Source organism: Carya illinoinensis, chromosome 8 (assembly GCF_018687715.1).
Source record: "Carya illinoinensis cultivar Pawnee chromosome 8, C.illinoinensisPawnee_v1, whole genome shotgun sequence".
Classification (NCBI taxonomy): Eukaryota; Viridiplantae; Streptophyta; class Magnoliopsida; order Fagales; family Juglandaceae; genus Carya; species Carya illinoinensis.
Window position 1 is genome coordinate 22490240 of NC_056759.1, and position 21962 is coordinate 22512201.

Sequence of the window (21962 nt, forward strand, 5' to 3'; positions counted from 1 at the left end):
TGGAACGATGTAGAGTGATGATCGAGACAACAAAGCTTCGATTGGTTGAGGAGGCTAAGGCGCATGTGAGAGAGAGAGAGAGAAGGTTTCGACACAAAGAGGAGAGGGAGAGAGATCGATACGAGATTCTGAAGGAATGAGTGATTTGAGTGAGAAGGGTTTCATCTCTTTTGACGATTAGCACAAAATGATGCCTTTTTGGTAAACCAAAACAACGTCGTTTTCATATCTTGAAAGTTTAAAAAGAAAAAAAAAAAATTTGGGTATCGGGTGTACCCAAGTTTCTCTATGCGATTATTGGCTTGGATTTGTTTTGGCTAAAACTTATAATCGGAACTCAATTATCTAGGTTTCAGACCATTTTACCTGGTCTGGATGAATAGTGTTACCTAGTCCTATCTTCATTTGTCATTTTTCCTTGTAGTGGTTTCGAAATTTTTTGATTATTGTTAGTTTTATATATAATTTTAACTTTTTATTATTTTACCACATATTTTGTGTTACTACAAATTTATGAATTCAAAGATAAAAACGATAAAATTAAATACCCGTGAAAAGATTTTAATTTCGGAAAGGATTATGTAATTCGAAAGAAAAAATAAAAAATAAAAAATAAAAATAAAAGCCTCGCAAGCGGTACTTCCAGATGTCCAACCCTCAATGCCCACGTCTCTGACGCCCAACCCTTTCAGTCCAGACTCCAGACCCTAGTACTAAAACCTTTATATACAAATTCTAAACCTTCCAATTTTCTCCGGCAGGAAGACTCGAAGGAATGGTGTTCGCAGTCTCCACTGACTTACACTTCCCTAAATTACACTTTTCCCAATGGAATTTGCGGCCTAAAGTCTCAAACTTTCCACCCTCGCACGTTAGGTAATTGCTTTCTTTTACATTTTTTTTTTTCGGTTTTAGAGAGATGTTTGATAAGGCCGCTATTTGGAATGGAAAGTACGTTTCTTTTCCAGTAGTCGCTCGGCGGCCATAACAAACTGAGCTATATTGTAAGCTGTTAGCATTTTCGGTAAAAGTAAGCTGAAATTGTGGTTTTTATTTTATTTTTAATTTTTTAATTAAGGGAATACTGATTAACTGTTGAACGAAATGGGCACTTGTGTTTTGGGATTCAGTTTCATTTTTCAAATACAAACTTCAAGATTAATTGTTGTTGTTTATTGGTAAAGCAAATTAGTTGTGTGAGCCTCATGTGAGGGTGATTACTTAATTAATTATATACTTATTCTGTAATTTGCTTCCTTAGCAATTAAACTCTAATATTCAAGTACTAGTGGTGTTCTTTTACTACCTTGAAAGAAGTTTTATGTTCAGGTTTGAGAGTTTTATGAGGAAACTTTTTATCGGCTTGAAATAAGTCAGCCATACTGATTGCATATCATTTATTGAGTGGAACGATTTAATTTTTCGGGGGTTGGCTGTATGTCATTATATAAATAATAAGCTTGTTTACAAGAAGGAAAAAGAAATAGTGATCTAAAGAAAGTACTAAAAGCTTTCATTCCTTAAACTTTGATTTGTTCATTCAACAATTTATGACAGCAGCATGCTGTGGAATTTGTCAGATTTTCTAGAACATTACAGCAGAAAAATAGAACGATGTTTTGTGCTGCTACATCTGCTGCAGGAAGTTCTAATCCAGACAGCAACTTAAATCCATATGAGGTATATGGCTTTACTTGGCTTGCACCCTAAAGATGAAAGTTATGAGTCATGTAATTGCTTTAGTTTATGTTTACACTTACTGAGTAATATCTTTAAGAATAACTCTTTGTACAAGCCCAATAGACAAGCCCCGCACAGTCCTTTGTTAAAAAAAAGCAGACCCCACCATGAAAATGTATAAAAAAACATTTTCTTCTTAAGTGGTGCCCACTTTTTTACAAAGGGCCTGTTCCGGGCTTGTACCTAGAATTACTCTATTTGTAATGATCTTGGTTTTCAGGTTCTTGGTGTGAGCCCCATTGAGGGATTTGACATGATCAAGGCAGCATATACAAAAAAGCACAAGGAAGCTGAGAGGCAAGGTGATGAAGCAACTGCTACCAGAGTAGGTTACATATCTCTCTCTGTGAGAGATTATTTGGTTGCAAATGGATCTCTTGTTCTTGATATACGGCAGTATATCTTATGGAATTTCCCCCTCAAAGTCTGAATTTATATATACTGATATCAAAATATCAAGAACTTTAAACGTTTAATGGAATAGAAATAGGTTATGGGTTAGAGAAGGATTTCTGTATCGCAAGTAATGAAATTTATTGTCTGGCTCAAAAGGGTTGTGGGCTGAGTTATGGGATCTTATAGCTCCTAATGTGTAATTCCTCAGCTGGAGAAGGCATACGACAAAGTCATGATGGAACAATTAACAAAGCGCAAGAAGGGTGTAACATATGGTCAATTCAAGGTACAGTTTATAACACTTTCATTGTTTTATTCTTCATGAGCAATGCTAGATACAAGCCTTAGGCATGCAATCTTGGGGCAAGATCTTATTTCTTTTTTCTGGTGGGTCCCAATTGTTTTCAAGGGGCTTGCCCTGGTTGTGCAATTTAAAGAGTGAAAATTACATGATTTACACGGAGGTTGTGGGTCATTATCTTAGAGCTACAAACTTACAGTTTTGTGTCACCTTTCATAATTTCCTCATGATAATTGCTTTGTGTGCCTTCTTGAATGGACTAACCAATTTCTTGTGTTTTCAGTTTTGTTTTGTGGTTCTCTATGGAAAAATATATATTTTCCTTACCATATGCCATCATACTAGATTTTGTTTTTCCTTCAAGGTTTTCTGTACATGGAAAATATGAATATTCATTCTTATGTTAAATACTTGCAGCTTGTTCTTCGCCCGATATTTGATTCATACCACATGTTCTTTATTTTTTAGTGCTATTTACTTGCTCTTTTCTTTAATAGTTTCAAGGTTTAGCCTTAAGTATTTATCATCATTTTTTTCTGTCTTATACTGATTAATCTTAAATCCTTTTAAAATTCAGGTTTCAAAGGACATTAAATATGCTGATAAGCAGCCAATTGTACCATGGGGGCCAAGGTTTGTCTTTTTGTGATTAATTAGAGGCATGATAGAAGAGTGCTGATAAGCAATTGCAATATTCAAACGTACCATTGGTTTATTTTAATATTTTGATGAACTATACTTCCTTTCTTCCTTTATAGAAATACTGTTTGCCACTAGGTGGGCAAGGTTCCTTCCAGTTTAAGTGGAAAAAAGGGACTCTGGCTGCACTATCATTTGTCTGGAGTGTGGTCCATAATTTCAAAATGGTGCACCAGGTCCCATCTTTCCCCACTGGAGCTTTATGCGAATCAAATTATGATAAGTTGATTAAAACTTCAAATAAATTGGCTAGACATTGCTTTAAGCAAATCAATTACTCATGCATGCTTAGGCAAAAGGCTGGTGTGATTGCCTATTGAAAGCATACATATGACAATAATCCTCTGTTCAGATGATTTAAAATGCTGCATGCACAATCATACATGATTTTCAATGGAGAAGCTTATTTATTACGTTCATGGAAATGTGATATTTGTTTCCAACTTCCCCTTGAACTTTATAAGTGTTCAGCCTTTGGCTTACTGTGTCATATTTATATCTTAGGCAAATTCTAGCAAATTATATGCTCTGCCTTTGTGTCAAGCATCACATATCACCTTATGATTGTATTTTGTCTACCAGTGTTTTCAGTTTTAAACTTTAATATCTTTTTAGGTTCACGAAGTCTGAGGGCAAAGATATGCGCATCAACATTGCAATATCTGCTGTTTTTGTAAGTGGTGATAGATAGATTGATAATCTTATTGTTTATTTTTTTTTAAGCAAAACTGATATCCATTCATTCTTGGCTTGAATTTATAATCTCGGCAACTTTTCTTTAGTTAAGACTTGGCAATCAGTTGTTTTATATACAAAAGGTTGTAAATGCCATGCTATATGTAACTCCGCAGTATCACATTGGGAAAAGGAATAACGAACATAGAGTAAGTTATAAAGGTATTCATGGGTGCTAGGTCCCACATTGCTCACTTACTAGTTGAAGCCAAGATTTATAATTGATTATGAGGGAGTTTCAAATTGACTAGTTTTCTTTGGGTTATAGGATATGGCTAACGCTTTTTCTGAGTTGTTACACTATACAGTCAATAAGCTCCTACCATTCATACTTGGCTTGAGCTCACCTTTAGATTTGCATGTAGTTAAGGTTTGGAAATCAAGTATTTTATTGGCCAAAGCATATAAATGGCATGGCATACACTCAATGGGCTCTTATTGTTATTATAAATATCCTTGAAAGTCCTTTTATTCTTCTTGACCATATGGTGTAATCACTGCTCATTCTATCTAAGGAGTTGTTGACTAAGGTTTTAATGAGGTCTTACACTGTAAATGTATTGTGTTTAGAGAATTTTGTGTTGATGATCACAAGTTTATATATTCTTTGTGCACTTTTTGTTAACTTTGGGGTAATTTCCTGTGTTTTGATTTGTGGAGGAAGAGTGCAAATATATATATATATATATATATATCAGTGCAAGATGCTAGTCATGCACTAGTTTGTCTTAGCTAGAGCGTCCACTTCAACTTGTTGTTCCCGTATCGACATACATGACATGTAATTCCCCAAACTTAAAATGGAGGTTGGATTTCTATAATCCCATTTATCCACATGATCAAATTTCCTTTCCTTGGAAGCATATTTGGAGGATGAAGTCTCCATAGAGGGGGGTTTTTTTTTTGGTAGCACTATGGAAGATTCTCTTGTTGGTCAATTTAAGGAAAATTTGTATATTGGTGATTGGTTGGTGTTTTATATGCCGAACAGTGGAGACTCTGTTCACCATCTTTTGCTTCACTTTGAAGTGGCTAATGCTTTGTGGAATCATTCATTCAATCATTTGGAGTGAATTGGGTGATGTTTAGAAGTGTGGTGGATTTCTTTGTGAGTTGGAAAGGATAGTTGGGTTGTCATCACTGAAGGTTGGCAAGCATTTTGGGTTGCAAGGTAGCTTCATTGCCAATGAATACTTGGGTCTTCCTCTTGGGGCCTCCTCCAAGGCTAAGACTATTTGGGATGAGGTCGTGGAGAAAATTGAGAGGAGATTGACTGGATGGAAAATGTTGTACTTGTCAAAAGGGGGAAGAACCATTCTTATTAAGTGTACGCTCTCTAATCTTCCCACTTATTTTTTTATCCCTTTTTCCATAACCCTTAGGGTTTGGCTCAAGTGGTAAAGGCTTTGATCTTGGTGGTATACTCTCTCCAAGGTCCGAAGTTCAAATCCCATTGGGTGCAAGCAATCTCTAGGGGCCATTGGACTGAGGGATTTTGCCCTTGAATGACCCTAAGTGCACTTGCGGCAAACTCATTTCCAAGGGTCTGTGCACACCTGTGATTAGTCGGAATGCTGTTCGTGGATCCCAGTGCCAATAAAAAGAAAAAAACCTTTGTCCATTGTCGGCGAGTGTCGCTAATTGAATTGAGCAAATTTTCAAGCTTTTTTGTGGGGAGGAATTGGGGAGGAGTCCAAGTTCCACTTCGTTAAGTGGAACAAGGTATGTACAACAATTTCTAGTAGAGGGTTAGGAATTTGTAATATGAGGATTTTTAGTAAGGCTTTCCTTGGAAATGGTTATGGGGTACCATCAGGAAGGGGAGTCTTTATGGAAGGTTATTATTGAGTTGAAGTATGGGACCTTGAGAGGGGGTTGGCGTTCTAATGAAGTGAAAAGTGCACATGGTGTAGGTTTGTGGAAGAATATCAGAAATGGATGGGAAGTTTTTGTTTGTTTTATTAGTTTTGTGATTGGTGATGGATCTAGTGTCAGATTTTGGCCTTTTTTTGGTGTGGTGATTCAGCTCTTAAAGACCATTTTCCATCTCTTTTTTGGTTGGCTATTGATCAGGAGGCTTCAGTGTCTGAGTTGTTGGATTGTTCTAGTGGATCCCCATAGTGGAATGTTTGTTTTATTAGAGCTGCTCATGATTGGGAAATTGAAGTTATTTCTGTTTTTTTTTTTTCAGTTTATTGTATACCTCTTGAATGTTGGTAATAATGTGGTGGACAAGATGCTTTGGATAAAGACAAGGAGTAGGAAGGTTTTTGTGCAATAATTGTGCAAGGCTTTGTCAAGTCAAAATTATATTTTGTTCCCTTGGAAGTGTATTTGGAAAAGTAAGGTGCCGCCTAAGATTGCTTTCTCTAGATGGATTGCATCTCTTGGGAAAATTCTAACTTTGGATAATTTGAGGAAGAGGGTCTTGTCGTAATGGATTGGTGTTATATATGTAAGAAGAGTGGGGAATCGGTTGGTCACCTGGTACTTCACTGCAAGGTGGCTAGGATATTATGGGCGGAGATCTTTAATAGCATGGGTGATGCCCAAGAGGGTGGTTAATTTGTTTGCTTGTTGGAAAGGTCAATTCACCTGTTGTCGATGTACGGAGCATGTGATGTGAACCCCAATAGACTTGCTTTGAGACCCAACAAAAATACTGGAAAAACAACCCCAAGAAAGCCAAACTCAGGTATATGGATGGAGAATCTAGACCCGATGAGAATTCGTTCAAAGAACCTAGATTATATCAAAATTTAGACCCATTGAAGAACCCGTCTCAAGAACCTAGATTACAAAGGAAGAACGCCACAAAGGTTTTGATTTACCTTTGATAAGTTCAGAAGTTCAAGAAGAACAAGAGGAGATAACTCTCAATCACAATTCCATATAGTCTGCCTCTCAAATGAGGTTACAAGTGGTTTAAATAGACAATCCCCAAAAACCCTAAGTAAATAATGCGTCGTGTACTGTAGCGTGAACAGTGCCATACGCCGTGCTACAGTAACTTTTGAAACCCTAGTGAAACATAAAATTATAACTTTCCAAATAAACCCTTGGCCAAAAATACAAGGCCTTCTCAAAAATAACCCTAGTGCATTAGGAATAAGACATGTGGGCCAAGTATCCTCAAGCCCACTTCTTCTAAACTAATAATAAAATACCGTTAAACAAATTGAAAGCCTTAACAACAATAGGCCCAATCTTTAAGTCATGCCTTCCATAGCTTGTATCAAGTGGATCAAAATTGGTTCTTTTTCCTTCAAGCCCATCTTGAGTGTTGGGCTCTTCCTAGCTTCATCCCAAGTGGATTGCACCAATCCTTGCATTGCTTCTTTGATCTTCTTGGCTCTTGATCTTGTAATTGGCCCATCTGGAATTTGTAAGGGATCTTTAAGGATAGCTCCACCTTGGTTCCCATCATTCCCCCTCTCCTCAAAAGGATTCGACCTCGAATCTTCACCTACATCAAAAGGAGAAAGATCAAAAACATTGAAGGTAGCAGAAACATTATATTCACTTGGAAGGTTCACTTTATATGCATTGTCATTAATTTTCTCAAGAATTTGAAAAGGTCCATCTCCTCGAGGATGCAACTTAGTCCGTCTATGGGCTGTGAATCTTTCTTTGCGCATGTGAACTCAAACCCAATCTCTTGGTTCAAAGATGACATGCCGTCGCCCTTTATTGGCTTGGGAAGCAACCCTTTCATTCTTTTGGGCAATTTGAAGCCGTACCCTCTCATGAAGTGACTTCACCAACTCCGCCTTCTTTTGTCCATCTAAGCTACTCCTGCCATCAATAGGTAAAGGCATCAAATCTAAAGGAGTAAGTGGATTAAAACCATAAACAATTTCAAAAGGAGAGTATGAAGTAGTAGTATGCATGGTCCTATTATATGCAAACTCTATAAATGGCAAACAATCCTCCCAAGTCTTTAAATTCTTATGAACAACAGTGCATAAAAGTTGAGTTAAAGTCCTATTAACTATTTCAGTCTGACCAGCACTTTGTGGGTGACAAGTAGTGGAAAATAAGAGTTTAGTACCTAATTTTCCCCACAACACCTTCCAAAAGTAGCTAAGAAATTTAACATCCCTATCAGAAACAATGCTCTTGGGCACACCATGGAGTCGCACTATCTCCCTGAAAAACAAGTCAGCTATGCTTGTGGCATCATCTGTTTTATGGCATGGAATGAAATGTGCCATCTTGCTAAATCTATCCACAACCACAAAAATAGAATCTCTACCATCAACATCTTGCTAAATTCCTCTATGTATCATGTGATGTCTTTGGATTGAAAGGAATAGTTGAAGCTTTGAGGATAAGGAGTGTTCTCCATATGAGCTTAGAAGTTTCTTCTTCCATACTTTATTTCCTTGGGCCTCTTGTGGTTTTTAATGGAGCTTGCTTAAATGATTCATGTTACATCAGAATTAGATGATTATATACATCCTTAATTCATTGCTAGATCCTAGATTCATTTCCATGAACACAAAAACATAAATCAAACTCACCTTTGATCAAACTCCGGTTATAGTTTAGAGTTCCTGTCCTCATTTCTGTTATTCTCCTTCTCTCTGTTTCTCCTCCCTTCTAAACCACGATAATGACTTTTTCTGAATGCTAGAGCTAGTTTTATAATCTTCTCACTTCGGATAGAGTCGAAGCTATTGCTGGATTGGACCAAAACTTGGGCATATACAAGTTAGTCAGCAAGCTGCTAGCTAAACCATCTCTACAGCTGCTGGCTAAGGTTGATTTTGACACCAATGCTTCCCAAAGCTGCTGTTGTACATGCTAGGATTATTCTAGAGCGTTGGAGAGTTATTGGGGTCGAACATGGGTCATTAATGAAAAGTCATTTGCATGAAGTGTAATCAATTAACAGAAAATCTGGTCAATTTTTGAGTAACCTTGCTGTCCTCCTCTTGTTTGACCAGATTTTCATCTAGTTTTCATTCCTATCATATATAATTTTAATCCTCAAGTAATTGTAGATTTTTAATTAAAATATGAGATAATTTGACATCAAAATGAGGTGGCTGCACTTGACACAAAAACAGATACTCATTGGTTAACTCTGAGCCTCTCAAGTACCCATTCTTTCTTCCATAATACCACCACAATAAGCTTCTCCACCACTTAAGTCCCTCTAATCAGATGGTTCTAAGGCTGACAAGCAACTCTCAGGAGTTGCCAGCAAATCCTATCCCTTATCGGTTCCTCTTAAACCTCAATGCATTAACCTTACTTAACTACCTTAAACTCCTCTTAAGTTAGGCTTAATCTATCTTAATGATGCTTAGATCACTAGAGCTAATCTTAAGTATAAATCATGGTTAATTAGTGTAATAACTTCCATTAATAACCCTAATAAGGTCCAAACCTCAAATAGTAAGAAAACTCAAGATCATGTCAGCATGTTAAAGGAACTCTTTTAATACTCCTCTTTTAAGCATTGCCCCTTGCTACTTAGGGTTAGTTGTATTCTCCCAACATGCATTAAAAAATAGCTCATAAAAATTCCCTCATTTTAAAACATGGCTGTGTAAAGGGTTGTAAAAAAGGGTCGTGTGCGTATCATTTTTAGCTAATTCTGAGTATCACATCAGCAAATTTATAAGCTCCCATCCTCTAATTATTTGCAAAATTCAAGTGCGACTAACTATTATCGCATAGTTAAGAACATCATACAAACCATTATAAAAGGGAAGTATAAAAGTGTCACGGTAATTCCACAAGCAAAAGTCTAAAATCTGGAAATATGGGTGTGAGTGGGGGGAGATGGTGTTCTAAGGAGGGTAGGGGGTCTTATGGTGTTTGCCTTTGGAAATATATTAGAAAGGGGTGGAACATTTTTGAAAAACATATCAAGTTTGAAGTTGGAGTTGGTGATAGAATCCGGTTCTGGTTTGATGAGTGGTGTAGTGAGAGACCTCTTTATGCTGTTTTTCCTGTAGTTTTCAGTTTGGTTGGTAATCAGCAGGTTGCTGTTTCAGAGGTGTTGTGTCGTGTTGATGGGGCTGTACCTTGGAATGTTATTTTCACTAGAAATGCACAGGATTGGGAACTTGATGAAATTGCAGGTTTTTTGAGTTTTTTGCATTCTGTAAAGATAGATGCACATGGGAGAGATCGGTTGCTGTGGAAACACTCGGGGAGCAATAAATTCTCTGTTAAGTCATTTTATAAGGAGGTGTCTGCTCAGCAGCATGCTTTTTTTTTTTTTTTTTTTTGAGCATTTGGAAGGTTTTGTGCTGTCTAAGTTGCCTTTTTTTATTTGCACTGCTGCACTAGGGAAGATTTTGACGATTGATAATCTGAGAAAGCGTGGTATGATTATTATGGAATGGTGTTTCATGTGTAAAAAGGATGGTGAATCGATTGATCATCTTTTTCTTCATAGTGAGGTGGCTAGGGAGTTATGGATGGTATTCTTGGTAGAGTAGGGCTGAGTTGGGTTATGCCTACAGGGTGGTGGGAGGTTTTAGCCTGCTGGAACAGAAATCATAATAGCTCTCAATTGGATGCGGCTTGGAGGATGATACCATTGTGCTTATTGTGGTGTGTATGGACAAAAAGGAATGACATGTTTTAACAACAGGGAAAGAGCAGCGGGGGATATCTGGAATTTCTTTGTGTCTTCCCTTTTTCAATGGTTTTCTGCTATTTTATTAAAGGGAGGGAGTGTTCATGAGTTTTTGTTTTCTTTTCAGCTTTCTAGAATGTAATTAGGTGTCTCATCTTGTATACTTCCTGTGTACATGGGCTCCGCCTCGTTTCATTTGTTTCAATAAAGTTTATTACTTATAAAAAAAATAAAAAAATAAAAATTCTAGGAAATTTAAATCATGACTTCAATACATACTCTAGCAATTATCTTCTATGCAAAACATACAAATTATGTAAACAATTTTACTTATGTTTTCTGAGGATATCAAATTACTACAAAATAATCAGTATACAATTCAAATAATATTAATACTACTTGCTAGTAAAATTGTAGTCTCATGTGAGCGATATTTTATTATTATTCACCAAAATGTTACCGAAGCCTACTCCCAAAACATCTTTACTCATTGTCAAATGCTCTCACACTGCTTGATTGGATTGTGTGATTCCCTTGCTGGGATTGAGAATCACTAACCACAAGGTATAACCCATGGCCAATACCATTGTTGTAGTCGCTAAAAGCCAAAATGGTAGCACAATTTCCCATTGAAAATTCTACTTCTCTTGGTCCTCATGTTAGGATAGAGCTACGGTACCAAGTTATTATTTCATTAGCCTCAGGGAGCGTTTAAGGTGCTCAGTTATGGATATATAATGCAAACAATTGTGATTAAAGTGCCAATTCTATTTTTTCAGACGTTCATTGCACGTGATTATTTCACAATGGCATCATTATGTCATTATGTACTATTCATATTATCCGTTACATTCACAATTTATAACTCAAATCGGCACTTTTGTGTAGAGAATATTTCACATATCCTTTATAAATAAGATCTGAATGCAATATATGGACCCAAATTCAAAACTTTTTTTTTTTGACAAGTATGATGAATTTTATTAATGATAAAAAAAAGGCACTAAGTACAGAGTGAACATCAGATACATCCAACTAGAGAGAGAAGGTCCAGTGAATCTAAATCTAGAAAACATAAGTGGACGCCATACAAAAATACTGTATTAACAAGGAAAGTTTTGAGTTCCTCCGTTGTTTTGTATCTTCCTTGAAGCTTCGATCGGTTCTTTCCCACCATATGCACCACATTAAACAAATTGAAATCATTCTCCATAGAAGCATGTTGACCTGTGATCATTCTCAAATCTTCCTTTCCAGCATGTTAATAAGGCAGCTCCCAATCTAGCTGCCACGGAATCTAGCCCAAACAGACCAAAAGCACTTGCTACAAAGTGCTAACCATGTCTGCCTCACAATGGAGTAAGTAGGAGATAATTCATGGATTCTCCATCCCTCCTATTAATGCAATAGCACTCCATCACCACTGTCACTTCTATAGATTTTTCCAAGTTGTAAGGGATCTGACACTAGAACACATTCTCCCACCCAACGGCCACACCTACACCCAAGCTCATGAAATCATAGCTAGCTAGATATGTTCATGTGAAATTTCTACCTTGTTCATATGGTGTGATATGTAGGTGATCTTTTAGTAAGTCAGTTCCAACCATATGAGGCATTACATGGCTGCTGTTTCACAGTTACTTGGTCAATCATGCTTTTAATTATGGCTTTCTTTTCATCCTCATCTTTTGTTATCTTTCTGCAGACAGCTTGGATTATTGTCAAGGGCAATGCGGAATATAAGCCTTTGCAATTTTTAGCTTTTGCTTTTGTTTATCGGATTTTTGAGAAGCTGAAGGCCTTTGAACCACCCGCATCACCAACATATACGGTGAGTTCCATTTCTTGTGGCACCACATGCCAAGACCTTGTTGGCATTTATGTTTGAGGCCTTTTGAGTTACTGTTTCAATTTGGATATATATAAGCTGTTCTTGCCTGCAGGAAGATGGCGAAGATTCAGGGCGAGCACTGCGAATGGGAAAACGCCTGCTTCGTTCTCTTGGACTAGTTTTTGGCTGTATTGCTGTTTCATCTCTGGTAGGATACATTATATGACTTCTATATATCTTAGACTGTTGGTGATAGGTCAAAATGTTAAAAGGCTAAATTTGTGGATTCTGGTAATATTCAGCTATTTTTCCCCCTCCGATCAGGGCTATCTTTTTATTGAGTAATAGAATTTTATTAAAGAGTAAAAGGTGCACCCAAGTAAACAGGCTGATCAGGATAACATAGATTACTGGATCGCTTGTTATAAGCGTGGGGTTCCAATTGGATCTCAGAATCCATGATAAATTGAGATTAAAAAGATGGACAAGGGAGAAACATACTCGTACTGGATATTTTTCTTTAGGTGGCACTTCATAAACAAGCTAGCTTAAGTTGATTATTTTATATTTATCTATTTCCGTACAAGAAAAATTACATTTGTTTATAAAATATATGGAAACTTCTTAGAGCCCTTAAGGATCCAACATTAATGGTTTGAATTGTAATCTTATCTTCATGTACATGAGTTAATTTGTAAGATATTGTGTAGTTGAAGGGAATTAGGCTCAAAATCAACTAACTATGAGGGCAGCTCTAGTCGAGAAAGATCCAAAGGGAAGGGGCTAGCTTCTTCTTTATGAAGCCCAAAATTATTTCTTGGAATGTTCGAGGGCTCAACAAGGCCAATAATCATCTTTGTATAAAAATTTTGTTCGTGAGTGGAAGGTGGACATGGTATGTTTGCAGGAAACTAAGTTGAAATCTATTATGAGAAGAATTGTTTGAAGTATTTGGAGCTGTCCATATGTGGATTGGGCTTATCTAGCATCGGATGGAGTTTTAGGAGGTGTTTTAGTGATGTTTGGATAGAAGGGTGGTGGAGAAAATGGAGGAATTCATAGTGGCATGTTCATTTAAGAGTGTGGAAGATAACTTCTTGTGGGCTTTTGCTGGTATTTACGGGCCGAATTTGGATAGTGGTTTTTATGAGAATAATTAGCTAGAGTCCATAGCTGGTGGGACCTGCCATGGTGCATAGGTGGAAATTATAATGTTATAAGGTTTCCAAGTGAATGTTCAAGAGAAAGCAGGCTACGACCAGCAATGGTAGTATTCTTGGAGTGTATTTTTGACTTGAGTTGGATATTCCTCTCATGGGGGGAGCATTCACGTGGTCCAATAATCAGACTTGGTCTAGATTGGACAGATTTTTAGTCTCATCGAAATGGGAAATTCACCATCCAAACGTATGTCAAAGGAGGCTGCCTCGCCTTTACTTGGATCATTTTCCTATATTGTTCAATTGTAGTGGTATCCAAGAAGGGAGTGTTACTTCAAGTTTGAAAATATGTGGTTGAAATTGAAGGTTTTGTGGATAGGGTCAGGCAATGGTGGTCCTCATTTCAAATTCATGGCGGCCCTAGCTTTATATTTGCAAGTAAACTAAAAGCTTTAAAAAAATGATTTAAAGCTTTGGAACTCTCCCCTTTGGTGACATAGGTGAACGGAAGAAATCCATACTGGATGAGCTTCAGGAGTTAGAGAGGTTACAGGAGGGCTGATTTCTATTCTCAGAAGAATTTTCTTGGAAGGCGAAGTTGGTATCAGAATTAGAGAGGGTTTATCTTGTTGGAAGAAATATATTGGCACCAAAAATCAAGAGTTTTGTGGTTAAAAGAAGGGATCAAAGTACGAAGTTTTCCGTAGAGTGGCTAACTCTTATGGTAATCAATAACATTGAAATGCTAAATATAGTTGGTGTGGCTTGTACGGAGGTCCCTGTTGTTCAAGAATGTGTGGCAGGTTTTTTTGCACATTTGCTTACCGAGCAAGAGGGGTGGCGGCCAAAGCCAGATGGACTAGGTTTATAGTCGTTGAGCTGCATATTGTCTCTTGGTTGGAGAGGTCATTCGAGGAGTTGGAGGTTCATGGAGTGGTGAGGAAAATGGTAAAAGACAAAGCACCAGGTCCAGATGGTTTTTCTATGGGATTCTTCCAATCATGTTGGGAGGTGGTGAAGGAGGATCTAATGAAGGTGTTCCAGGAATCGTTCTCAGTTGGAAAATTTGAGAAAAACCTTAATGCCACATTTATTGAATTGATTCCTAAGGAAAGACCAAGGCATCGGAGGTTAAGGATTTTTGGCCTATTAGGAGATGTTTGGTAATAATTCTCATCTCATCTCATCTCCTACCCAAACACTACTCAAACACAAACACTTTAAAACTAATCATTACAACTTTTCCAACTTTTAAATAAAAAATAATTCAACTTTTTCAAATCCTAAAATAAAAATAATATTAAAAAATTCTATTCTAATAATATTTTAATTTTATAATATTTTTTATTCGAATTTTTCTTTTTCCTTTTCCAAAATCTAAAAAATACTTAACTTAAACTATCTCACCACTATTTTCAAATCATCTTACTACATCTCATTCCCCAAGCATCCCCTTAGTATTGTGAATGGGGTTTATAAGATAATCTACAAGGTGCTTGCAAATCGCAAGAGAGGTACTGGGAAAAACTATCACAAAACCCCAAAATACATTTGTACTTTACCTATGCAATACATGTATCCTATGCAAGTTGGATATGGAGAAGATGTATAATCACGTTAAATGCAACTTTCTACTTTACCTACTTGAGAGATGTGGTTTTGGAGAGAGATGGTGTTTGTGGATGAGATGGTGCATTTCAACGGCAAAATTTTCAATTTTGGTGAATGGTAGCCCACTTGGTTTCTTCAACAGCTCCGGAGGTCTAAAACAAGGAGATTCGTTGTCCCCACTACTCTTCGTTATGGTAATGGAGGCGCTTAGTAGAATGATCTCATATTTGGTCATTAATGGCTTCGTGAATAGATTCTCAGTTGGGGACACAGGAATATTCTTAACATTTTCCATTTGTTGTTTGTAGATGATACACTATATTTTTTGAGGCAGATCAAAATCAAGGTCGGGCACTAAGGGCACTTCTACTCTGTTTTGAAGTGGTATCAGGTTTGTAAATGAAGTTTGGCAAAATAGAGTTGGTGCCAGTTGACAATATTCTTAATATCCAGCACCTAGCTAACAACACTCTTGGATGTAAGGTGTTCTCTCTTCCTATGAATTACTTTGGTCTGCTGTTGGAGGTTGCCTTGAGGGCCAAATCAATCTAGAATACAGTGATCAATAAGATAGACCATAGGTAGATTGGCTAATTGGAAGAGAATGTACTTGTCGAAAGGTGGCAGGATCACCTTAATCAAGAGAACCTTGTCCAATTTACCAACGTATTTCCTATCCTTGTTCCCAATTCCCAATTCTAGCAAGCGTGGAGATCCAAATTGAGAAACTTTATTTTAATTTCCTGTGGAGTGGAATGGGGGATGAATTCAAATTCCATCTAGTTAGTTGGCATGAGGTATGCTCCCCAATCTCATATGTTGGTTTGGGCGTAAAAAATCTAAGGGCTTTTCAATCAGGCCTTAATTAGGAAATGGTTGTGACCGTTGAATATGGAACCGGAAGCCTTATGGAAGTCGGTGGTTGACAACAAATACGGAGGTTTTTTTTTTTTGGGGGGGGGGGGGGGGGGGGGGGTGGGGGGTTGGTCCATTAAGGAGGTAAGTGTAGCTTATGGGGTGGGAGTCTGGAAGCACATTAGACGAGGGTGGGGGTGTTTTTACTCATCATACTAGGCTCGTGCTGGGAGATGGCTCTAGAATAAAATTCTGGAACGACCTGTGGTGTGGGAATAATGCCTAAAAGGAATCCTTCCATTCAGTTTTCCATGTTGCGAGTGAGAATGAAGCTTCAGGGGCTGATCTTATGGTGATATCTAGGGATCAAGTCCAATGGATCATCAACTTTAATAGGGCAGCCCAAGATTGGGAAGTAGGCAACTTTGAGGAATTTTTTAGTCTCTTGTATTCCATGTCCACATTGAGCAATCAAGACTCACTATGGTGGGTACCTACAAGCAAAGGTACATTCTTGGTTCGCTCTTTTTATAAGACACACACAATCATAGGACATTCAGTTTCCATGGAGAAGGATTTGGTGAAACAAGGCACCTCCTAAAGCGGCATTTTTTGTTGAACAACTCTGGGTAAGATTTTGACGACGGATAACTTGTGGAAATGCAGGGTGATTATAATAGATTGGTGCTGTATGTGTAAGAAAACTGGCAAGACTGTGGATCATCTCTTACTGCATTGTGAGCTTGCTAGAGCATTATGGGATGAAGTTTTTCCGCCTCAGTGGTAGCAATGTTGACCAGCTGGACAAATCTAGGAGGTATCCCACAAATCAAAGCTATGTGGAAAATGGTTCCTATCTATATTTTGTGGTGTCTGTGGTAGGAGCGAAATGATTGGACGTTCGAAGACAAGAAGCACACAACAGAGGAACGTATATCTCTTTTTATTAGAACTCTATTTCTATGGGCCATATCTGTAGATTTTAATGGCCTTGATGTTCATGACTTTTTTGTATCCTATGTTTCTTTCTAGATTAGTGTTCTCTCTTTTATACCATCTTTTGTATTGGGGCTATGCCTATTATTATTAATACAATCATTTACTTATAAGAAAAAGACGGTATTACACAACCATTAAGCTTGTCAATGAGTTTGTCGCTTCAATGAGTTTGTCGCTTCTCATGATTGATATGTATTTCGTTTCATGTTCATATTAAAGAAAAATAACTATGAAAACGAGCAACAAAAGCTTAAGTGAGATTCAAGGCATTTCCTTTCCAAAATTAACAATGTGGAAATCATGCTAACCTTTACAAGTTTGACAGATTAGCTTCCTCTGATGGAAGACAGGTCTTTTTTCATAAGTTTCTTGCATGCTTGGCCAAAGGAAATTGCAAAACTTTTGCTCAGCTATGCTTGTTTGTCTATTGTATTCTAAGATATGAAAGCGGGTTGAAAGGGATGCTTTTCAACTTAAAAGCACTTGCATTGAACCGGTAAATTTTCAAGATGAATGCAAGTGATCTTTTTGTTGATTGAAGATTTCCATTTTTCCCACTTATTGTTTGATTCTCTCTCTCAATATGACAGGTTTAGTTGCTATCTGTACTTATAGAGACTGTTTAGATTGAGAAACACTATCATCTCACCTCATCATTATAAATTTTTTAAATTCTCACACAAAATGCAATAAACAATTCAACTTTTTCAAATCTCAATTCAGTTTTTTTAAATCCCAAAACAATAATAATATTAAAAACTAATATTCTAACAATATTTTATTCAATTTTCAACTTTCATCTAAAACCATCTCATCTCATCTCACTATCCAAACAACCTCATAATGTCTGATTACTCATGAGCCTCCCTCACCCATGGATTGGTTGCAACTCCCAGCTTTTTACATGGGTTGATATAAAAAATCTTTAGTCTTCTATTCTTGTGGTCTTATAACTGATCCTTCCATAATTGAATTCTTGCAGGCATACACTGGTCTTCTAAATTTGATTGAGTTTGTCGGTGGCTACATACCTGCTTTTCTTTACAACAATCAGGTACTGGCATTTACTTACTAAAACGAATGAGGCTTTGTTGAATTTATAGACAATATGTTGTAAATCTTCATTTATTTTCCGTGGTGTCACTATCAACTAACATATGCATGTTAATTTTGTGCTAAATTACTTGAGAAATAACAAATAGTAGTTTATTCCATGTTAACCTACTGTTAATAACGATGAAAAAAAAAAGCTACTACTATAGATTTGGAAGTATTTATTATAAGCACAGAATCCTTTAGGTGCATGGATATGCATTTAAGCCAGTACATATATAGCAATATTTTTCATGAACTTGTCAGATCCATAATCTATATTTGTGGGTTCGTTTAAAAATGTACCAAATTTTGGCATGTGAGTTGTTTTTGAGTCTAACCTACATGAGGTAGAAATCTGCCCATACATATACATTTCCACCATCACTTCCAAAATCTGCTCCTTGATGGCTAAATGATCAAACAAGCGATGCCGTACTCGATTTTGTGCAATTTGTTAGCATTTCCATTTTCTTTGCTCCTGTCTAACGGCTGATTGTTGTACGCATTTGACTTTTCATGTATGATCAGGAGCTATTAGTCACCACTTCAACGGCAGTCATGCTCTACTTTATGGCATCGTATTACAGATGAAGAATCTTTGAAGAGATTGAGGAACCATGCAGCAACAATATATCTGGTTAAATGAGGCTGGAATTTTGTGGCATCTTAGTTTGGAGAACTAAAATCAATATCGTTTTGAGTTCAAATTTTGTTACAAGGCACCAAATTTTTTAGTAAGGGAAGTGATTCAAATTCTAGTATTTAAATTCCATGTAATGTATCTTACTAGAAAGTTCATTCTGCTGTTGTGGACTTGTAGCGCAAATGAAACCCATATCTCTGCCTCATCTTTTTCGTTCTCGGTGTTCTGAATCTCTCTTTTGACGCTTTGCCGATCGAAGTATCAGCCATGGTTGCCTACACCTATGGAGGTGGCAGCATTTACCGTGGCAGTTTGAGTTTGCAACCTCTCAAATTCTGAAACCCGACAAGGTATGGTTATACCATAATGCATGGCTGAACCCATATAACGTCCCAACTTTCTGCAAAGGCTCCCTAAACTGCGATTGATTGAAATATATCATTGCAACATGTACCTAACACCTATGCTGCTTGTCGTACAAATTGCCCGCATACCCAATTGCCTTTGTATACAATCTCTGCAGCTGGCTGGTTTGATGCTTCTACTGTGTCTCTACACGCCTAGATGTAAACCGGAAATGACTTGGGAAAGCATAGTCCCTTCGCTCTACTAAGCAGTCTACTCCCATCTGTGAAGCATGCTCTGTTAGCAAAACTTATATCAGAGTGCTTGGTGCATGGGATTTTCCCGCCGGTGGTATCAAGAGCAAAGTAATGGTGGAAGTACGTATTGGTCGATCAAATTAGAGATTTATTTAGTTGGTAATTGAGAATAAAAAAAATTATAATATGGAGAAACTTTAATCAAAAAACAAAGATGCTGATGAAAACCTTGCACCTGGTTCCTACGATCTCGCTGTTGCCCAGTTTTAGTTTATTTTGAAGGGTCCAAGTGGTGGTACATTCGGGGTTCTTTCTGAGACTAATTATCTATTTGAAGACATTCACTAGCTTGCATCTAAGCCTGAAAGCCTCTAATATTTCCCATGCTTTATCTCTTTTTTGTTTTGTTTTTATGTTTTTGTTTTTTTTTGTCCTGCAAATAGAACTTCATTACTAGAAAACAGAATACAACATAGTTCATCATCCTAAGCACAGCATTACAAAAACAGATTACGGCCCACAAGAAGGAACATTAAATACTAGGGAGTCTTTACCACCATTAAAATTCTAGGAGGCAAGGGGGAATAAAAGCGAGGGGTATGCTTCCATAAAGGTTATTGGAAGCTGCCCATTGTACAATAGAATGCGCGCATCGATTCAAATCTCGATAAATTTTCCTGACTTGTCAGCTTTGAAACCTACTCAAGAGTTTCCTTATATCCTTCATGATAGGTTGAAGAATCCAGATTACAGTTGTTTCCTGTTCATTCACTACTTGTATAGTAATTAATGAGTCACCTCTAATATTTCTCATGCTACATGGCCTTTCCTAGTCAGCGGAAAGACCAAAAACGAAGAAGAGTATCTATAATGTCAGGGATAAAAAGAGTTAGGGGTCCCAACTCAAAAATCCCACTACATGATAAATAGCCACATGAAACCTACTTCGTAAATAGTGGCTACTAAGCCCCAGTTTTAGAAAATAACCCCCCACTCCAATCATCTAACGGTTTCAAAGTTGACACATAGCAAACATTTATAGACTCAATTTATGAAATCATGTGAAGAGGTCATTCCAGAAGAAGGAAGGAGTTCTAGAAATAAAGGAACTCTCACTCTCTCTTGAATTTCTCTAGAGATAAAAGAATGACTCATTTTATCTTTGGAGTGTTCCCGGTCCCTCGAGACCTGGTAAGGTCCAGTGATGATTTTCTTATTTTTTAGGAAGAGTTCTTTGCCGGTCCGACCATGCGAAAATCTACTTCAACATATAATCTGTATGATGTATGAATTTTTAATTTATTTTATTTGCTGACAATGGTTTGGTTGTATTCATTTGGAAGTGTTTAAAGAAATCTTTTTCTTTCCTTAAATCTCTTTTTTTATTTATTAAAAGAAAAAAATTAATAATAATAATAATAATAATTTATTCCTTTTAATGGTTAAGGTCCATATAGCATCCCTAAGCTAAATGAACCTTGCATGCATAAATTATTAAAAGGTTAAGGTCATCGATAGAAGGCCTTAATTTATTTTGTTGTTTTATTTCTTTATCTTTATTGTAAGTGATATTCCCTAAGTATCTCTGTAAAACTATGAAATTATCTACTAATTTCCTTGAACAAATTGGTTAGATCTCAATTATCAAGATTATATAATAAATTAAATACTTAAAATAAATAATCAAACTTGCAAAACACAACGAATGGTTACAAAAGAAAATCTTTTAAAGAACTCTTTAAAGGTAAAATCTTACGGAGTAGCCAAACCCAGGAAAGTTAATCTTATTGTTTAAAAATCAATTACAAGTAATTCTCAATTACAAAATCTTTGTAACTTGACTCTATTACTTGTCCAGACAAATGACCCATTTGTCTTTTACCGCAGTAGCAGACAGAACCTCTAGCGATTTTCAAACTATTGACTTCCCTCCTGGAATTCCAGTGGCTAAAATCCAATCAATGATCCTTCACACTTGAAGTACGATTACACACAATGAGAGATCACAAATATGAAAATTCACTAAGGAATTTTCTCACCAAAATATGCACTAGAAAGTGCTCTAGAAAATATGTAGCTTTGAATCTCTACAGATCATAACCAATAGGATCTCTTAAATAAATAATTTGGAAAGAGTTCCAGTTGAAGTAGGATTCTGCTGACGGATAGAATCTGTCGCGAGAACGTCTCTTGATGAATTGTTGACATTTCGCGATAACTCTATTTTGCAGTGACTGATTTCTGTTCAGCTTCTGTTCTGGATAAATGCAGATCCTCATGGACTCGATTTTTATCTCAATGACTTATCTAAACAATCTCTAAGACTTCTAGATAAACTCAATGTTGTTTAAAGATAAATTCGATAATTATTTTACATTTATCCAAAAATTACAAATATAATGATAAAATAAACCTTATCATTTAGTCATCTAATTCTAGCCAACTTTTTCCTTTACAATCTCCCCCTTTGGCGGATTGGTGACAAAACTAACTTGATGAATGTAATATAAGATCTGTCAAAAGTACAAATAACAAACTAAGAAATCGAGTAGAAATTCTAAACAAATAATCAAGAATAAAAACTTATGTCCAGCAAAAATAAACAACTATTATCCAACTCCCCCTCAACAAATTAATTTAAGTAAGTTCATTAAACTCCCTCTCAACAACATACTTACTGAAACTCCCCCTAAA

General features: G+C 36.7%; 1 protein-coding gene and 1 long non-coding RNA gene across 3 annotated transcripts; both read left to right on the forward strand.

The window, feature by feature from the left end:
- The first annotated feature begins 642 nt into the window (after window positions 1-642).
- Window positions 643-18878, forward strand: LOC122318789. Of its 2 annotated transcripts, none has more exons than XM_043136415.1 (10): window positions 643-876; window positions 1581-1680; window positions 1961-2065; window positions 2345-2422; window positions 3015-3070; window positions 3752-3809; window positions 12178-12303; window positions 12416-12511; window positions 17911-17982; window positions 18552-18878. In XM_043136415.1, the coding sequence occupies exons 1-10, from the start codon at window positions 776-778 to the stop codon at window positions 18612-18614; spliced, it is 855 nt and encodes a 284-aa protein (XP_042992349.1). In that variant the 5' UTR covers window positions 643-775; the 3' UTR covers window positions 18615-18878. The 2 variants fall into 2 exon arrangements, with proteins under 2 accessions (XP_042992349.1, XP_042992350.1); XM_043136416.1 differs by having other exon boundaries at window positions 736-876; window positions 1561-1680.
- LOC122318791 lies at window positions 12519-17059 on the forward strand. The gene is made up of 2 exons (XR_006244907.1): window positions 12519-15552; window positions 16596-17059. It is a non-coding gene; the product is annotated as an uncharacterized LOC122318791 (long non-coding RNA).
- Window positions 18879-21962: the final 3084 nt, after the last annotated feature.